The following is a 16,144-nucleotide window of genomic DNA, read 5'->3' as shown; positions in this document are numbered from 1 at the left end:
GTACCTTTTTGGCTATCATTTGATTATTGATATTTAGTTAATAAACTAAATAACATCACCAAACATTTATAATTTTTCTCCGTACCAGCTCACACGTAGCAAGATCCTATAGGCGTCCGGACGTTGTTCCACGTTGTATGTTTTTTGTTTTTGTTTTTTGTTTTTGTTTGTGCATTTCTGTTTATTGCTTTTCGATTCAATGTTATTATCAACTATAGTTCGCTCAGTCTGACCCATTATCTGATGATATATGTAGCAACAGGGTTTCAACAGAACCCAAAAAAATTCATCTATATACATATTTTTTATCTTAATCCAACATACTGTCCAACATGTTCAATGTTGTTTTAAAATACTTAATAAAGTGATATATTTAATCTATTTACGGCATTTTAGTTGGTTATTATTGAATAATTGATATTCAATTAGTGCTGTTAAAGTAACCCCTTACCCGGACACTAGTACCGGGCATTTCCCCCCCCCCTTTCTTTTCATAAGATACATCATACATCATAGTTTGGCATATACAGGCAGTAAGACAGGGAACATAACTCATGTAATAAAAGCAATTACAGAAAAAAGAAGTATTATTATTCTTATATAATGAAACAATTTGTGTATCCATAAGTTTGTAACTCTACGCGTTTCTTGGCTTTCTACCAATCATCAGGATTTAGATGCAAATTAACTACAAATGAAAACAATGAAACATCTATTAGTGTATGGATAGAGAGAAAGTAAGTACAAAAGAAGTGTATGTTTCAAGGTGCAGCCAGGCCGCCAAGCACAGGATGAGCTGTAAGAAAGGAAGAAAAACTAGGGAGAAGGGTTTTTTTGTGAAATGGTAGGGGTACTTTTGTACCCCATTACCATTTCACACAGGGGGGGCGGGATCTGAGGGTCCCCTTATTAAAGGGGGTTTCCAGATTCTGATAAGCCCCCCGCCCGCAGACCCCCACAACCACCAGCCAAGGGTTGTGGGGATGAGGCCCTTGTCCTCATCAACATGGGGACGAGGTTCTTTGGGGGGGCTACCTCAAAGCACCCTCCCAATGTTGAGGGCATGTGGCCTGGTACAGTTCGGGGGGGTCCTCCCCTCTTTTTCTGCGGCCTGCCAGGTTGCGTGCTTGCGGATTTTTAGGGGGACCCCACACCATTTTTTTTTTTAATTTTGGCGCGGGGTTCCCCTATGGATTTTGAGGGGGACCCCCACGCCGTTTTTTTTTAATTTTGGTTTGGGGTTCCCCTGTGGGGGAATCCCATGCCGTTTTTATCAATTAACTTTTATGTGTATTTGCAGACCGACAATTCATTATAGCCGCGAGTAGTTTTCAATGACTTTTTTTCCTTTGAAATATCATTTTGCTCTCAGACTGTTCTACACACGGGAAACATGCGCCCCTTTACAGGCATACTATAGACACCCCCCAGGTATGAAATTTAAAGGAATATTACACTTTTATTTCACTTTGAGCATTATTAAAATCACTGCTCCCGAAAAAATGGCCATTTTTAAAACTTCTTTTTGGACTGATACATGTCCCCTGGGGCAGGACCCAGGTCCCCAAACACTTTTTATAAAAATACCATGCATATAAGCCTTTAAAATTAGCATTTTTGATTTCTCCCATAGACTTTTAAAGGGTGTTCCGCGGCTTTCGAATTTGCCGCGAACACCCCAAACTCGCTGTTCGGCAAACTGGCGAACAGCCGATGTTCGAGTTGAACATGAGTTCGACTCGAGCTCGAAGCTCATCCCTACTCAAAACTAATATCCTCCAGACCCTTTATTAGCTTTGTTGCCCTTCTTTGTACTTGCTCCATTTCCAGTACATCCTTCCTGAGGACTGGTGCCCAGAACTGGACAGCATACTCCAGGTGCGGCCGAACCAGAGTCTTGTAGAGCGGCAGAATTATCGTTTTATCTCTGGAGTTGATCCCCTTTTTAATGCATGCCAATATTCTGTTTGCTTTGTTAGCAGCAGCTTGTCATTGCATGCCATTGCTGAGCCTACCATCTACTAGGACCCTCAGGTCCTTTTCCATCCTAGATTCCCCCAGAGGTTCTCCCTGCAGTGTATTGATTGCATTCATATTTTTGTCACCCAAATGCATTATTTTACATCTTTCTACATTGAACCTCATTTGCCATGTAGTTGCCCACCCCATTAATTTGTTCAGAACTTTTTGCAAGGTTTCCACATCCTGCGGAGAAGTTATTGCCCTGCTTAGCTTAGTATTGTCCGCAAATACAGAGATTGAACTGTTTACCCCATCCTCCAGGTCGTTTATGAACAAATTAAATTGGATTGTTCCCAGCACAGAACCCTGGGGGACCCCACTACCCACCCCTCACCATTCCGAGTACTCCCCATTTATCAAAACCCTCTGAACTCGCCCTTGTAGCCAGTTTTCAATCCATGTACTCACCCTATGGTCCATGCCAACGGACCTTATTTTATAAAGTAAAGGTTTATGGGGAACTGTGTCAAATGCTTTTGCAAAATCCAGATACACCACGTCTACAGGCCTTCCTTTGTCTAGATGGCAACTCACCTCCTCATAGAAGGTTAATAGATTGGTTTGGCAAGAACGATTCTTCATAAATCCATCCAATTACTGCTAATGATACCGTTCTCATTACTAAAATCTTGTATATAGTCCCTTATCATCCCCTCCAAGAGTTTACATACTATTGATATTAGACTAACTGGTCTGTAATTACCAGGGATGTATTTTGTGCCCTTTTTAAATATTGGTGCTACATTGGTTATTCTCCAATCAGCTGGTACCATTCCAGTAAGTAAGACTGTCAGTAAAAATTAGGAACAATGGTCTGGCAATTACTTGACTGAGTTCCCTAAGTACCCTCGGGTGCAAGCCATCTGGTCCCAGTGATTTATTAATGTTAAGTTTCCCAAGTCTAATTTTAATTCTGTCCTCTGTTAACCATGGAGGTGCTTCCTGTGATGTGTCAAGAGGATAAACACTGCAGTTTTGGTTACTGAAGCCCCCCAATTCCCTCGTGAAGACTGAGAAGAATAAATTTGAAACCTTCGCCATCTCCCCATCCTTTGTAACCAGATGTCCTTCCTCATTCTTTATGGGGCCAATATGGTCTGTCCTCCCTTTTTTACTGTTTACATGCACTTATTTAATATGCTCCTAAAGCAAATCCATCTCTCCTCCGTGTTCTTTGTTCCTAAGGTTTTTTCCCAATTTATGCCTTCTAGCAAGGCTCGTAGTTTAGGGAAGTTGGCCCTTTTGAAATTCAGTGTCTTTGTATTCCCCCTATGTTTCCTATTTGTGTGATTTATACTGAAGCCAACTGAACTGTGATCGCTTTTACCTAAATTGCCCCGTATTTCCACATCCGTGATCAGGTCTGTATTGTTGGTAATCAGTAGATCCAGTAATGCTTTATTTCTAGTTGGTGCGTCTACCATCTGACCCATAAAATTATCCTGCAAGATGTTTAGGATCTAGCGATCCTTAGATGAATGCGCGGTTCCCTCCGCCCAGTCTAAGTATGGATAGTTAAAATCCCCCATTATGATAACACTTCCCATCCTTGCTGCTAATCCAAATTGTGATAGGAGATCTGTCTCCCCTTCCTCCCTTAGGTTAGGGGGCCTATAGCATACTCCCAGTATTATTTTCCCCTTAGCTTCATCCCTTTGGAGCTCTACCCATAAGGATTCCACCTTCTCCCTAGCTCCCTTAGTGATGTCATCTCTCACATTCACTTGTACATTATTCTTGATATATAGGTATACCCCTCCCCCTTTTTTACCCTCTCTATCCTTGCGATAAAGGGTATACCCTTGAATATTTGCCAGCCAATCATGAGAGCTGTTGAACCAGGTCTCTGAAATTCCCACAAAATCCAAATCCTCCTCGTACAACAGTATCTCTAGTTCACCCATCTTGTCCACCAGGCTCCTGGCATTGGTGAACATGCCATGTAGTTTAGACCGGTTGCATATTATCCTCTTGTTTGGTGTTCCGAGATTGCAACTAGGACTTGCTACTATACTTACCTTGGGTTTATGTACTTTAGTCAGCCTACCACTAATGCCCCGATACTACCCTCTGGAATATGTTCCAGGCTGACTATCTCTACCTCTGGACCCTCCCCCCATCACCTAGTTTAAAAACCCCTCTAACTTTTTGGTCATCTTCATTCCCAGCTGATCTGCACCCTCCTCATTTAGGTGCAGTCCGTCCCTTCTATAGTACCAGTTATTGACTGAGAAGTCAGCCCAGTCCTCCATGAACCCAAACCCCTACTTACTACACCAGCTCTTCAGCCACTTGTTTACTTCCCTAATATCCCTCTGCCTTTCTGGTGTGGCTCGATGTACCGGTAGTATTCCTGAGAATACTACCTTGGAGGTCCTTTTCCTCAATTTAGCTCCTAAGTCCCTAAAACCGTTATTTTTAACTAGCTCTGAAAAGTTGACATTTTTAGGGTTGCAATAGTAGCAATACTTAACCACTTCAGCCCTGGAAGATTTGGCTGCTCAATGACCAGGCCATTTTTGTGATACGGAATTGCGTCGTTTTAACTGACAATTGCGCGGTCGCGTGACGCTTTGCCCAAACAAAATTGACGTCCCTTTTTTCCCACAAATAGAGCTTTCTTTTGGTGGTATTTGATCATCTCTGCGGTTTTTCTTTTTTGCGCTATAAACAAAAAAAGAGCGACAATTTTGAAAAAAAAACACAATATTTTTTACATTTTGCTATAATAAATATCCCCAATTTTTTTTTTTTTTAAAAAAGCTCATTTTTTTCTCAGTTTAGGCCGATATGTATTCTTCTAAATATTTTTGGTAAAAAAAATTGCAATAAGCGTATATCGATTGGATTGCGCAAAAGTTATAGCGTCTACAAAATAGGTTTATGGCATTTGTATTATTTTCTTTTATACTAGTAATGGCGGCGATCTGCGATTTTTATCGAGACTGCAACATTATGGCGGACACATCGGACACTTTTGACTCGTTTTTGGGACGACTGACAATTATACAACGATCAGTGCTATAAAAATTCACTGATTACTGTATAAATGTCACTGGCAGGGAAGGGGTTAACACTAGGGGGCGATCAAAGGGTTAACTGTGTTCCTTAGTGTGTGTTCTAACTGTGGGGGGAGGGGACTGACTATAGGAGATGAGAGATCGTGGTTCCTAGCTATTAGGAACTCACAATCTGCCTCTCCTCACAGAACAGGGATGTGTGTGGGTACATACCCACACACGTCCCTGTTTTGCCTCTCGTGTCCAAGATTGCGCGATGACCACCGATCACGAGCATCGGCACCCCCGCAGTGCAGCAGGCGCGCTCGTGCCTGCTATCCCGCTTAAAGGAGCCAACATACAGCTACAACGGCTTGCGGGATCAGGCCGACCTGCCGCTGTATAATGACGGAGGCTGGTCGGCAAGTGGTTAAAGTGGTTGTAAAGGGAGAAGGTTTTTACCTTAATGTATTCTCTAAAGGTTTCGTATAATTCAGTATATGGTTGTTATAGGTGCAGTCTAGGTTTGGAATAAGTGCAGTATAGAGTGCAGTATGAATTGGAATCAGCAATGGGTGAATAACCCTTTCAACAGTCCCTGAGATGCTGCAGTGACCTCTTGCTGTAAAAGAGGGGGTCCCCTTGGTTTCTCCTTTATAAGCCTCCAGGGATAAGCGGTGGGAAGCATAGGGTGAGTGAGCGCTCCAAAGTCCCTGCAGCAGCAGTGCCAGGGCGGTGCTGCACTGCTCCCAGGTGACCTCACTCCCAGTCTCAGGCTCAAATCTTTGGTATGGTCTTCAGCTGCGAGGCGAATATTCAGACAGAGAGTGCTCTCTATCTAACTCCCTCAGTGCCAAGAGGAAGAACCTTCCTTGGCAGTTTAATAAAAATCATCTCTCCAGTCCTCCTACTGCACAGTGACTAGTTAGATTGGTAGTGTGAGGAGTCTATTAGTCCCATTACATGGCTGTCCACTCAAACTACAACTTCTAGGATTCTCAGCGCTCTAAGAAGTCTGTGGGATCTTTTAGCTTTAGCTCTCCCCCTGCTGGCTGAAGGAGAATGGTGTAGCATACATCAGTATCCCAATCGAGCAAGAGAATAATTAAAAGGTAATGTCTCCTTCTCCATATTGCTGTAGCCCAGCACCTGGCTACAGTAATAATAATTATGGCAGCTTCAGTTATGCTATTGGAGTCCTCTCACGGGGGTGTTTTACTTTAGGAGTTATAATTCCTTTAAAGAGGTACAGCTAAAGCTTGTTTAGCTGTACTTCTACCTGTGGATCACAGGAGTGAAGTTTGTTCTGCACTCGTGTGACCTGTTTTCAGCAGACAGTGGGCTGAAGTGGAGTGAACCATTTTTTCTGGCGGGCCTTCAGCGGAACTGGCCTAAGCCCAAGTGGCTTATAATAGCTTATGGTTCAGCACTCTCTTTAGGTTTGCTGTGCTTTATGTATAAGGATTGTCTCACCAAAATGTTTGCTGGTTTGTCCAATAACTAATCATATCATTGATGTCTTTCCAATCAGGTGCCCTGTCTGTCGTGAGAGCTCTAGATCGTGAGGAGACACCTGGATATAACCTAACCTTAGTGGCAACAGACCATGGCTCACCTCGCCTGTCCAGCACACAGACTCTTTCCATCTCCATTCTTGATGTAAATGATGAAACCCCCACCTTTGAGAAAAGCCAGTATGAAGGGAAGGTGCTGGAAAACCAATCCGCCGGCACAAGTGTGCTGAGATTGCGGGCTGTGGACAGAGATCTTGGTGAGTGAAGGGAACTATGCTAGCAGAATACAGAGTACATTTTGAGGCTGGGTTTGCTTCATTTGCACGTCAGTCCTTTTCCCTGGCATGCAAAGACAAATTTTGGGCAGCACAGTGGCTAAGCAGTTAGCACTCCCGCCTAGCAGCAGTAGGCTCATCGGTTTGAATCCCAACCATGGCGCTACTGTATACCTGCACAGAGTTTGCATGTTCTCCCTGTGCATGCATTGATTTCCTCCCACACTCCAAAGACATGCTGGTAGATTAATTGGCTACTAATTGGCCCTAGTATGAATGTGAGTTAGGAACATTAAATTGTAAGCTCCTTGAGGGCAGGGACTGATGTGAGTATATAATACATATGTAAAGCTCTGTGTAAATAGACATTGCTATATAAGCAAATTAATAAATGCACCCATATTAATGAAAGAAAATATATGCATTTATTCATTTTTTGTATTGGAGCTGGCAGAGCATTGGAACTGTTACCAGTGCAATGCACAGGCTACTGCAGACTATTTGCCCCAGCCCCAGGTCTATATGAAGGTACAGGCCGTTGGTTGTGGGTCTGGAGGAGGTAAGCACTGTCCCTACATTTGTGCTCCATTGAGATTGATGAGTCCCTCTTTGCGGATGGGACTTGTGGTCTTCCATTTATAGATCCCTGTTAAGTGGTGGTGGGGGGGGCTAAATGGGGGGGGGGGGCTGCTGAATGTGACTGTTTTGTAGTATACCCTAAATGTTGGTGTAACAAGAAACATCACCAGAAAGTTAGACCATACTTGTATTGCCACTCCACCCTAAACTGATTGTCCAGCTGATAGATGTTGAACAGTTAAACTACTTGACGGCTTTTTCTGTCACCATCGTTGGTCCTGGGTCTGCACATCTGCTATGCTCATTATGAGGGGTTCCCAACAACCCTGGTCCCTATGCAGACCTGGGAACTTAGCACAGGGATGGTGAGAACCCCTCATAATGGCACAGCAGGGGTACAGACCCAGACACTCAGCACAGGGATGGTGGGAACCCCTCATAATGAGCACAGCAGGTGTACAGACCTGGGAACGCAGTGCAGGGATTATGGAAATGGGAACACCTCATAACGAGTATAGCAGGTATAGAGTCCCAGGATCTCAGCACAGGGATGGTGGGAGACCCTCATAATGGGCTCAGCACATGTGCAGATCAGTCTCTAGTTATTAAATGCTTCACTAACCAATAGTCGGCAATGTTGGGATGGTTCAGTGCTTAATAGAATAAATATATATATAATAAATTATTGAACTAAATAAAATCACTGCTTCTTATATAAAAATTTACCTTGTATGGTGTTTCCACAATATGGAGGTGAGAACAACTTCTTCAAAATCCCTCTTGTCTCCATAGGTCCTGGTGGACAGATCACATATGGAGGGGTGACCGGAGACGAGTTTTCTCTTGATCCAAAAACTGGAATTCTGACTACCAAGCGAGCATTTGATCGAGAGGCGAAGGAGGTGTACAAACTAACAGGTAAATATTTTTGTTGGGGAAGATGATCCTACCCCCCCCCCATATTACTGACCTATACTCTGTACACCCGCTAACTGCATCTCACTCCTTGTATTACAGTTTATGCGCGAGATGGAGGCTCGCCGCCGCGTGTGTCAGAGGCCAGGGTGCACATCGCCATTGATGATGAGAATGACAATGCTCCAAAATTTGAGAGTGACAATGTGTTCTTGGAAGTGCCTGAAAATCAGGATCCCACAACCCTGTGCATACTTCGCGCCTGGGACCCTGACGCCAGTAGCAATGGGCACCTCCAGTATCGGCTTATCGGTGAGTCACTTTCAAGTTTTCTGGCATTTTCACAGATCACCCAAGGGTAAAAAAAGGGCAAAGTAGAGCTATGATCGTGTAAAAGGCAGATTTTATAATCTGTGATGCGTTGGAGGATTCCATACGGTCATGCCTAATGTTTCTTTTCTTCTTCTCATTAGATGGTGATCCATCCACTGACTTCAATTTGGACTCCAAATCTGGAGCCCTTTCCACATCACGGGCTTTGGACCGAGAATCTGTATCAGATTACCGCCTCACTGTATTAGTCCAAGATGGTGGCAATCCATCCCTCAGTGCCACTACAGTTGTCACCGTGTCTGTACTGGATCTTAATGATAATACACCGACCTTCTCAGCAGTCTCTTACAACGCAGAGATCTCAGAAGATGCCCCTGTAGGCAGTTTAGTTGTAAAGTTGATAGCCGTTGACCCTGACCATGGCCCCAATGGTCAAACAACATTCCATCTATCTAATGGTACTCAAGGAGCCTTCCATGTTGATCCACTAACTGGACAGATCACAACCTCAGTTCAGCTTGACCGCGAGCGCCGAGCTGCTTACACATTTATAGCATGGGTTATGGATTCTGACCCCTCAGGGCCACGTAGCGCAGAGGCCTCTGTGACAGTTATAGTCCGAGATGTGAATGACAATGCCCCAGCATTTCAGCGCAGTCCGTTCCTTCTAAACCTGTCCCGTAATACTCCCATCAAGCGGACATTGACTGCAATGAGAGCAGAAGACAAGGATGCAGGTGCCAATGCTTCTATTCTCTACAGGCTGGCTCCACAGTCAACAAAAGGTGGGTTTTCAGTGGACCCTTACACTGGGGAGGTGCGTTTGCTGGAGCCACTGGAGGGAATGAGTCCCAAGGATCGCACAGTCTTTGTACAGGCCTCAGATCTGGGGGAACCTCCGCTTTCAACCACAGCTGTGCTGGTCATACATCTACGGGAGGAAGCAGCCAGAGGACCTCGTTTCCCGAGAGATTCCACTGACATCAGCTTGTCAGAAAACAGCCAGCAAGGTGAGAGTGGGGTCATACCAGACCAAGGATTTCACTATTGTGTTTACAATAATTAGTCACATAGCTCCCACAAAGTCATTTTAGAACCAGCCATACTGGTAAGCTTTCTGTCTTACATAATATTATGGTCAAATAGCTGTCCGCAAAAGTAAAATGCTGAGATAATTCAAATGAACTAAATCCAAGATATAAAAGACTGTTGTAAGAGTCCAACAATGGCCTCCATCTGTCCCACTTATATAATAGCTGGCCTGTTCTGTGGTATAGAATAATTTTTAAGCTCTGTGATATGCTTTCTGCCGCGCCAAAATTTTTTAAAAAATGGCGTGGGGTTCCCCCAAAAATCTACACCAGACCCTTATCCGAGCACGCAACCTGGCAGGCTGCAGGAAAAGAGGGGGGGACGAGAGAGTGCCCCCCCTCCTGAACCGTACCAGGCCACATGCCCTCAACATTTGGTGGATGTCCCCATGTTGATGGGGACAAGGGCCTCATCCCCACAACCCTTGCCCAGGGGTTGTGGGGGTCTGCGGGCGGGGTTTTTTCGCTCATCCCCGCAACCCTTGCCCAGGGGCTGTGGGGGTCTGCGGGCAGGGTTTTTTCGGAATTTTGAAGCCCCCTTTAACAAAGGGGACACCCAGATCCCGCCCCCCCCCATGTGAATTGGTAAGGGGTACGTTGTACCCCTACCATTTCCCAAAACGAAAGTGTCAAAATGTTAAAAAAACCACAGGAGAGGGCTTGGGACAAGTCCTTTATTAAAAAATAAAAAATAAAAGAGAGATTCCAGCGATGTAATCCAATAAATCCATGCTCCTACTCCAGCGATGTAATCCAATTCTCGATCTCCAGCGATGGATGATCTCAAGCGACTCCAGTGAGGAATACGCACAGGATCCTGCCTCCACCGGAGGGACCCAGCCAATGACGCGGTGCCAGCTTGACAGCTCTTATGTAGCTATGTAGCTAAGGGCGGAGTCACCCTTCACGTGACCCCATCCCCCTCTGACAAGGAGAAATGCCGGGGTTTCCTAGTGACGTGTATGGGTGACCCCACCCCCCCTCTGATGCAACGGGAATCTTGCATTGCATCAGAGTGGGGCGGGGTCACCGTATATATAACAGTATATATACTGGTTTTGTGCATGTTTGCAAAATTAAAGGCAACTTCTGGATGAAGTCCAGGGCCAAATTTTTGTTCCAGTCCAGCCCTGTCTCTGTCTATGCGCACTCCAGCAATGGCTGCAAAGCATTTTTTCCAACAACAGTAGAATATGCTTGTGTGATGTGTGTCAAAATCTCTAGCCCATGAGACAGGGTGACAATGCAAGAGCATAATTGAGAGACAAGGACAGAGCATTGTCACCCTACAGGATGTACTTGAAAAAGGGTCTTCAAGGCACAATTGAAATTATTGAAAAAGACTTACATTAAAGCGGTAGTAAAGTCGTGAATGGAAAAAAAAACGCTTCCCCTATAAGTTAATGTTATGTCATACTAACACATTATGAAAGACTTACCTTAAAACGAAGCCCTCCAGCGGCACGCTGTCACCATTGACAGGGCTTCCTTCTTCACCCAGTCTTCCTTCAGGGTTTAAGGACTGTTTGAATGGCAGAGCCGCAACAACATCACTGCTGGAGCCAAGGCAAGGTACCCTGAATGGACGGCACACGTCCTTTCAGAATGCAGTGTGCATGCGTCGGTGACATCACTGGCTGCTACAAATGGGAATAGCTCCTAAACTAGGAGATATTCCTTGTACCTGCAGGCAAGCTTAATTATAAGCTTATCTGTAGCTACTAGTGATGAAGCAGTGTTTGCTACTGCTGTAACACGTTAAAGCTTATGCAAGATTTTAGCGATTGGGTTTACATCTACTTTTTTTTGCATTTTCCATGTGTTTTTCTTCCTCTGCAGGCTCTGTGGTTGGAGCGGTGAGAGCCACACACAACGGAGGCTCTTCTGGGAAAATCACCTACAGCTTCCTCAGCGGAAATGAGCATGGTGCCTTTAACATCAACCCGAACACAGGTACCCTTATAAATGGACTCCATATAGAACCAAAGCTTCCTGTTTTTAACAAAACAGAACATAAGGAAATGTGCGTTGGAGAACTGTGCTGAATATTTTTTTTTAGAATTTGCCCATATTTATACCCTTTAATGTCCCCAAGTTACCATCCATTAGCTGGACAATAAATACCTAACCCTGCATTCCCCCACAGGGCAGATTACGGTCCTACAACCAGCCCTGTTGGACTACGAATCCAGCCCACGGTATAAGTTGGTGGTTCAGGCAGAGACGGTCCAACATTATGCCTTCACTTCCATCAATGTCCTGCTGCAGGATGCCAATGACAACGCACCACGCTTTCAGCTCCCACAATACACGGTTTATATCTGGGAGGCCCAGGCTGATGGGAGCCGCATCATACAGGTAATCCTATAACCTCTCTTTTTTCTTTTTTAAATCCCAGTTGTCAAAACTGCTACATATGTGCATTCCGTTTTGATTCTTTTTCAGGCGTAAATTTCATTTTTGGAGATTCGGATGTGTATTCATTTTTGAATGGCCATAGTAACGAATGTCAACAAATCCAAAAAAACGTATACTGAAATTAACTAATGCATTTGTTTCATTTGGATGACGTCACATGATGCGATCATAGTTCGGGCCCATGGTGAAATTAATTCAATTTTCAAATTTGTTTAAAAATTCAGATAAAAAATGGATCCGAATTTCGTTCCATTTTTTAATTCGGATGCATGTGACACCAGTCGATATTGTCCAATCAACTCATGCCCTTTCTCTTGGTGGGTTGGACTAGCGTCCAAAAATACTGAATCCTTCCGATTCAATAATGTACAGTATAGTAATCTTCCAGAAAAACTGCAAAATTTTTCGAATCCACCTGGACCGATGAATATACGAAATGAATGCTGAAGATACAAAATGAATTCCAAAAACGAATCCGGATAACATAATAAATATGACAAAATTAAATTCTTCAATGAATGACTGCATCTGAAACGAAACAAAACAAAACTTTCTGACGTGCACATATCTAGAAGCTGCCAGCTGAGTGGAAGCATTGGTCTTAGGGGAATGGTGACATCCAATAAAAAAATTGATCCTCAGATTGGCAAATAGCATAGACTGAATATGTGAAGGTTCTCATATATCCAGACTACAGTATAGTTAGTAGTAGACGTTCACATTCAACAAGACTTGTTCCATAATGTTAAAGATGTTTTGCAATTCATCCAAGAAGCTCAGCTCTAATAAGCATCAGGAACATACATTTATTTCTACACATGTAGGACAATCACTTCAACCCAATAAACATGAATTCTGTCAATTAAGATTTTGATTGTCCAATCAAAAGTTAGGGATCAGGCCTCTATAGGCCAGAATAAGGTAACTGTCAGCTTTTACACGGGTGACAAGAGTATTCTTCTGTCTTCCAGGTTCTCGCTGAAGATCCAGACCAAGGAATGAACGGTCAGGTCATTTACGCTTTTGAGCCATCACAGCCCATGAAGGATCTGTTTCGTATTGATGCCCAGACGGGAGTCATTGCAACAGCTGCCATTTTAGACCGGGAGATCTGGTCTGAGGCACGGTGAGTGTGGTCTCAATGCTGTCTCTATTCTGTTTATATTTCAATAATTCTTTATAAAAATTTTCAGAAACAAAAAAAGAGGAAAATGCAGTTGTTACAGCATGTTGAATGTTCCGACTGGAGTAAATGAGTCCATAACGGAGAAAGAAGTTGGAAATACAGCATAAGTAGTTTAACAAATGAGACTAAACAGTGGTGGATCATGCTTATTAATGCAAACAAAGAAACAGAATGGCTCCAGATGGGAGGGGTGGGGAGGTGAAGGGTGGGGAGGAGCACCAACCAGCTTAATGAGTTATTATTTCATAGTATGAGTGTGGATAAGAGAATAAAGGAGACAAAGCGAGCTAAGGGGAAGTTGTGAGATAGTGAGTACGTTATAATGATACAGAGCATTTTAGATGTGTAAGCCAGGCAGACCAGTTAAACAAAAATGTTTCCATAGTTAGATTCTTCCTAGCTACACTGGAGGTTCAGATCAGTGATTGTATTGGCAATGGAAGGAGAATCTGTAGATTTCCAGAGTTTGGCAATATTTAGTTTTGCTGCGAGTAGAAGATGCATTATTACTACTCATGATCTGGTGGAAAATGTTTCAATGCCCAGATGTAACAATGCTAACGAGGGATTAGGAGGCGTTGTTACCTGAGATATATTGGAGATTATGGTAAATATTTGATTCCAGAACGAGCTTATAGATCTGCAAAACCATAGGATGTGAGTTAGTGTACCTGTGCTTCCACATGTTCTCCAGCATGTAGAGGGATGTCCTGGGAAGAATTTGGAGAGACGGTAGGGTGTAAGATACCATCTGTGTATCGTTTTTTGATAAGATTCTCAGTGGTTAGAGCAGTGGGAAGCTGAGAAGGTGTGTTTAAAGGCACGTGTCCACATATTGGGGGTAATAGTAATGTTTAGTTCTTCTGACCATTTTGAGAGAGATGGTATTCGGGAGTAGGGTCGATCGTCATTCAGTGCAGAGTACATTGTGGAGATACCATGTTTTGGGTAAGTCGTGTGTGTATAGAAGTTGTGTATCGGTTCAGGTATTTTGGTCATATTGGGAAGTTTAGATGACTGAAGGAAGTGAGAGATCCTCAAGAATGTAAAGGCTTCTGTGTGGGGGAGGTTGTATTCGGTTTGGAGATTCGTGAGAGTTTTTAGGGAACTGTTTGTGTGGTAGAGGTCTGAGATAGTATTGATCTTGTGTTTCTGCCAATTTTGTAGGTTTAGGTTAGGTAACAGCAGCATTAACGATCTGAGAGGGATTGGTACTGTGTGCGACGGGTGACCTGTAGAGGTCGTCTGGGTGAATTTCTTCCATACTGTCAACGAGGCCGCGATTGACGGGGGATCCGTCCTTGTGTTTGGTAGAGAGCCCACTGACGTGAGGAGTACCTCACGTAGGGTGTTTGGTTTGAAGGAAGATGATTCCACGATCGACCAGGACTTATTGAAGTTTGGGTGCCACCAGTAGTAGAGCTGGTCCAGGATGGAAGCGTAGTAATAAGTTTGTATGTGGGGAAGGCCTACCCCTCATTTTTTATGATGTCTGCTTAGGATGTAGTGAGCGCATCTGGGCGGTTTGGTTTCCCATATATATCTGGAGAGTTGTTTTTGTATGTATGTGAAAAAGGAGTGGGGTATAGTTAGAATCACTGTGCGAAATAGGTAAAGCAGTTTAGGGAGGATAAGCATTTTAAAGGAGGCAATCCTTCCTAGTTTAGAAAGGCCTGTTGTGCGCATTTGGTTTAAAAGTTGTGGAAGTAGTTTTTGGAAAGCACGGTAGTTTAGGTCATAGAGTTGAGGAAGAGAGGAGGCTAATTTTATCCCTAAATATGGGATGGATTGTTTTGTCCAAGAATAGGGGAGAGTCCTCTCCAGGAGGGATTGTTGACTGCGTGTGAGATTAAGCATGAGGATTAGGGACTTAGAGGAGTTAATTTTATAGAAGGAGGCAGAGCTAAATTGAGCAATGATCTCTTGGATTGCTGGCATAGATTGGGCTGGATTTGTGATCAATAGTATGACATCATCGGCAAAGAGGCTTATTTTGTGTTCCTTGTCGCTGTGTATGATGCCTGAAATGCGCTCATCCCCTCTAATCCTTGCTGCTAAAGGTTCCATAAGTAGAGCAAAGACGAGAGGGGAGAGTGGGCAACCCTGGCGGGTGCCGTTAGTAATCGCGAATGGTGTAGACAGGGTTCCGTCTGATAGCACTCTGGCCAAGGGATTTGAATAAAGTGAAAGTATGGCAGATTGAAACCAGCCTGTGATTCCAAATTTGGATAGTACTGCTCTTAGAAATCCCCAGTGCACCCTATCGAACGCCTTCTCTGCGTCAAATGATAGTAGCAGAGAAGGCGTTCGTGATTGGGCGACCCAATTAATTAAACTGATGACCCTTCTTGTTGCATCCGGGGCCTGTCTGTCCGGCTTAAAGCCTACTTGATCCGGGTGCACCAGAGAAGGAAGACAGATCATTAATCTGTATGCCATGACTTTTGCAAATATTTTGATGTCCGTGTTAAGAAGCAAGATGAGTAGTCTGTTGTTTAAGGGGTAGCGACCCGGGTATAGCTTGGTAGAAAGGTGGGTAGAGATCGGCTGGTGCAGGGAGTGGGTAGAGGGTCTGTGATTAAAAAGGAAGAGCCCAGTAACAAAAGAGACCTGGGCTCAATGTGCAGAAACTACTGCAAACAATCAGCAGGGGGGAGAGAACTTTTGTCCACAACGTGGGACAGGTATCTCTGAACAGGCAGGCAAGTACTGGATAGAGGCGTTACAGTTTCCCAGCTATATAGTGGGTATGTAGAAGGGTACGAGTCCTAGATGTCAGGGATTTGGAGGGTCTCCATATGAATTGGAGGGT

At 43.9% G+C, this 16,144-nt stretch overlaps 1 protein-coding gene across 2 annotated transcripts in view; it reads left to right on the top strand.

Annotated features, from left to right (window-relative positions):
- DCHS1 (dachsous cadherin-related 1) overlaps nucleotides 1–16,144 on the top strand; it is a 106,717-nt gene that overhangs the window by 75,007 nt on the left and 15,566 nt on the right. For both annotated transcript variants that reach the window (XM_073612704.1, XM_073612703.1), the window contains 7 exons: nucleotides 6,553–6,792; nucleotides 8,182–8,307; nucleotides 8,407–8,616; nucleotides 8,778–9,647; nucleotides 11,568–11,681; nucleotides 11,875–12,086; nucleotides 13,118–13,272. In XM_073612704.1, the coding sequence (XP_073468805.1) occupies nucleotides 6,553–6,792; nucleotides 8,182–8,307; nucleotides 8,407–8,616; nucleotides 8,778–9,647; nucleotides 11,568–11,681; nucleotides 11,875–12,086; nucleotides 13,118–13,272 (1,927 nt within the window). The remainder of the gene's footprint in view (nucleotides 1–6,552; nucleotides 6,793–8,181; nucleotides 8,308–8,406; nucleotides 8,617–8,777; nucleotides 9,648–11,567; nucleotides 11,682–11,874; nucleotides 12,087–13,117; nucleotides 13,273–16,144) is intronic.

Source organism: Aquarana catesbeiana, linkage group LG02 (assembly GCF_042186555.1).
Source record: "Aquarana catesbeiana isolate 2022-GZ linkage group LG02, ASM4218655v1, whole genome shotgun sequence".
Taxonomy (NCBI): domain Eukaryota; kingdom Metazoa; phylum Chordata; class Amphibia; order Anura; family Ranidae; genus Aquarana; species Aquarana catesbeiana.
Note: the sequence above shows the minus strand (reverse complement) of the source record. Positions and strands in the feature narration are given on the sequence as shown.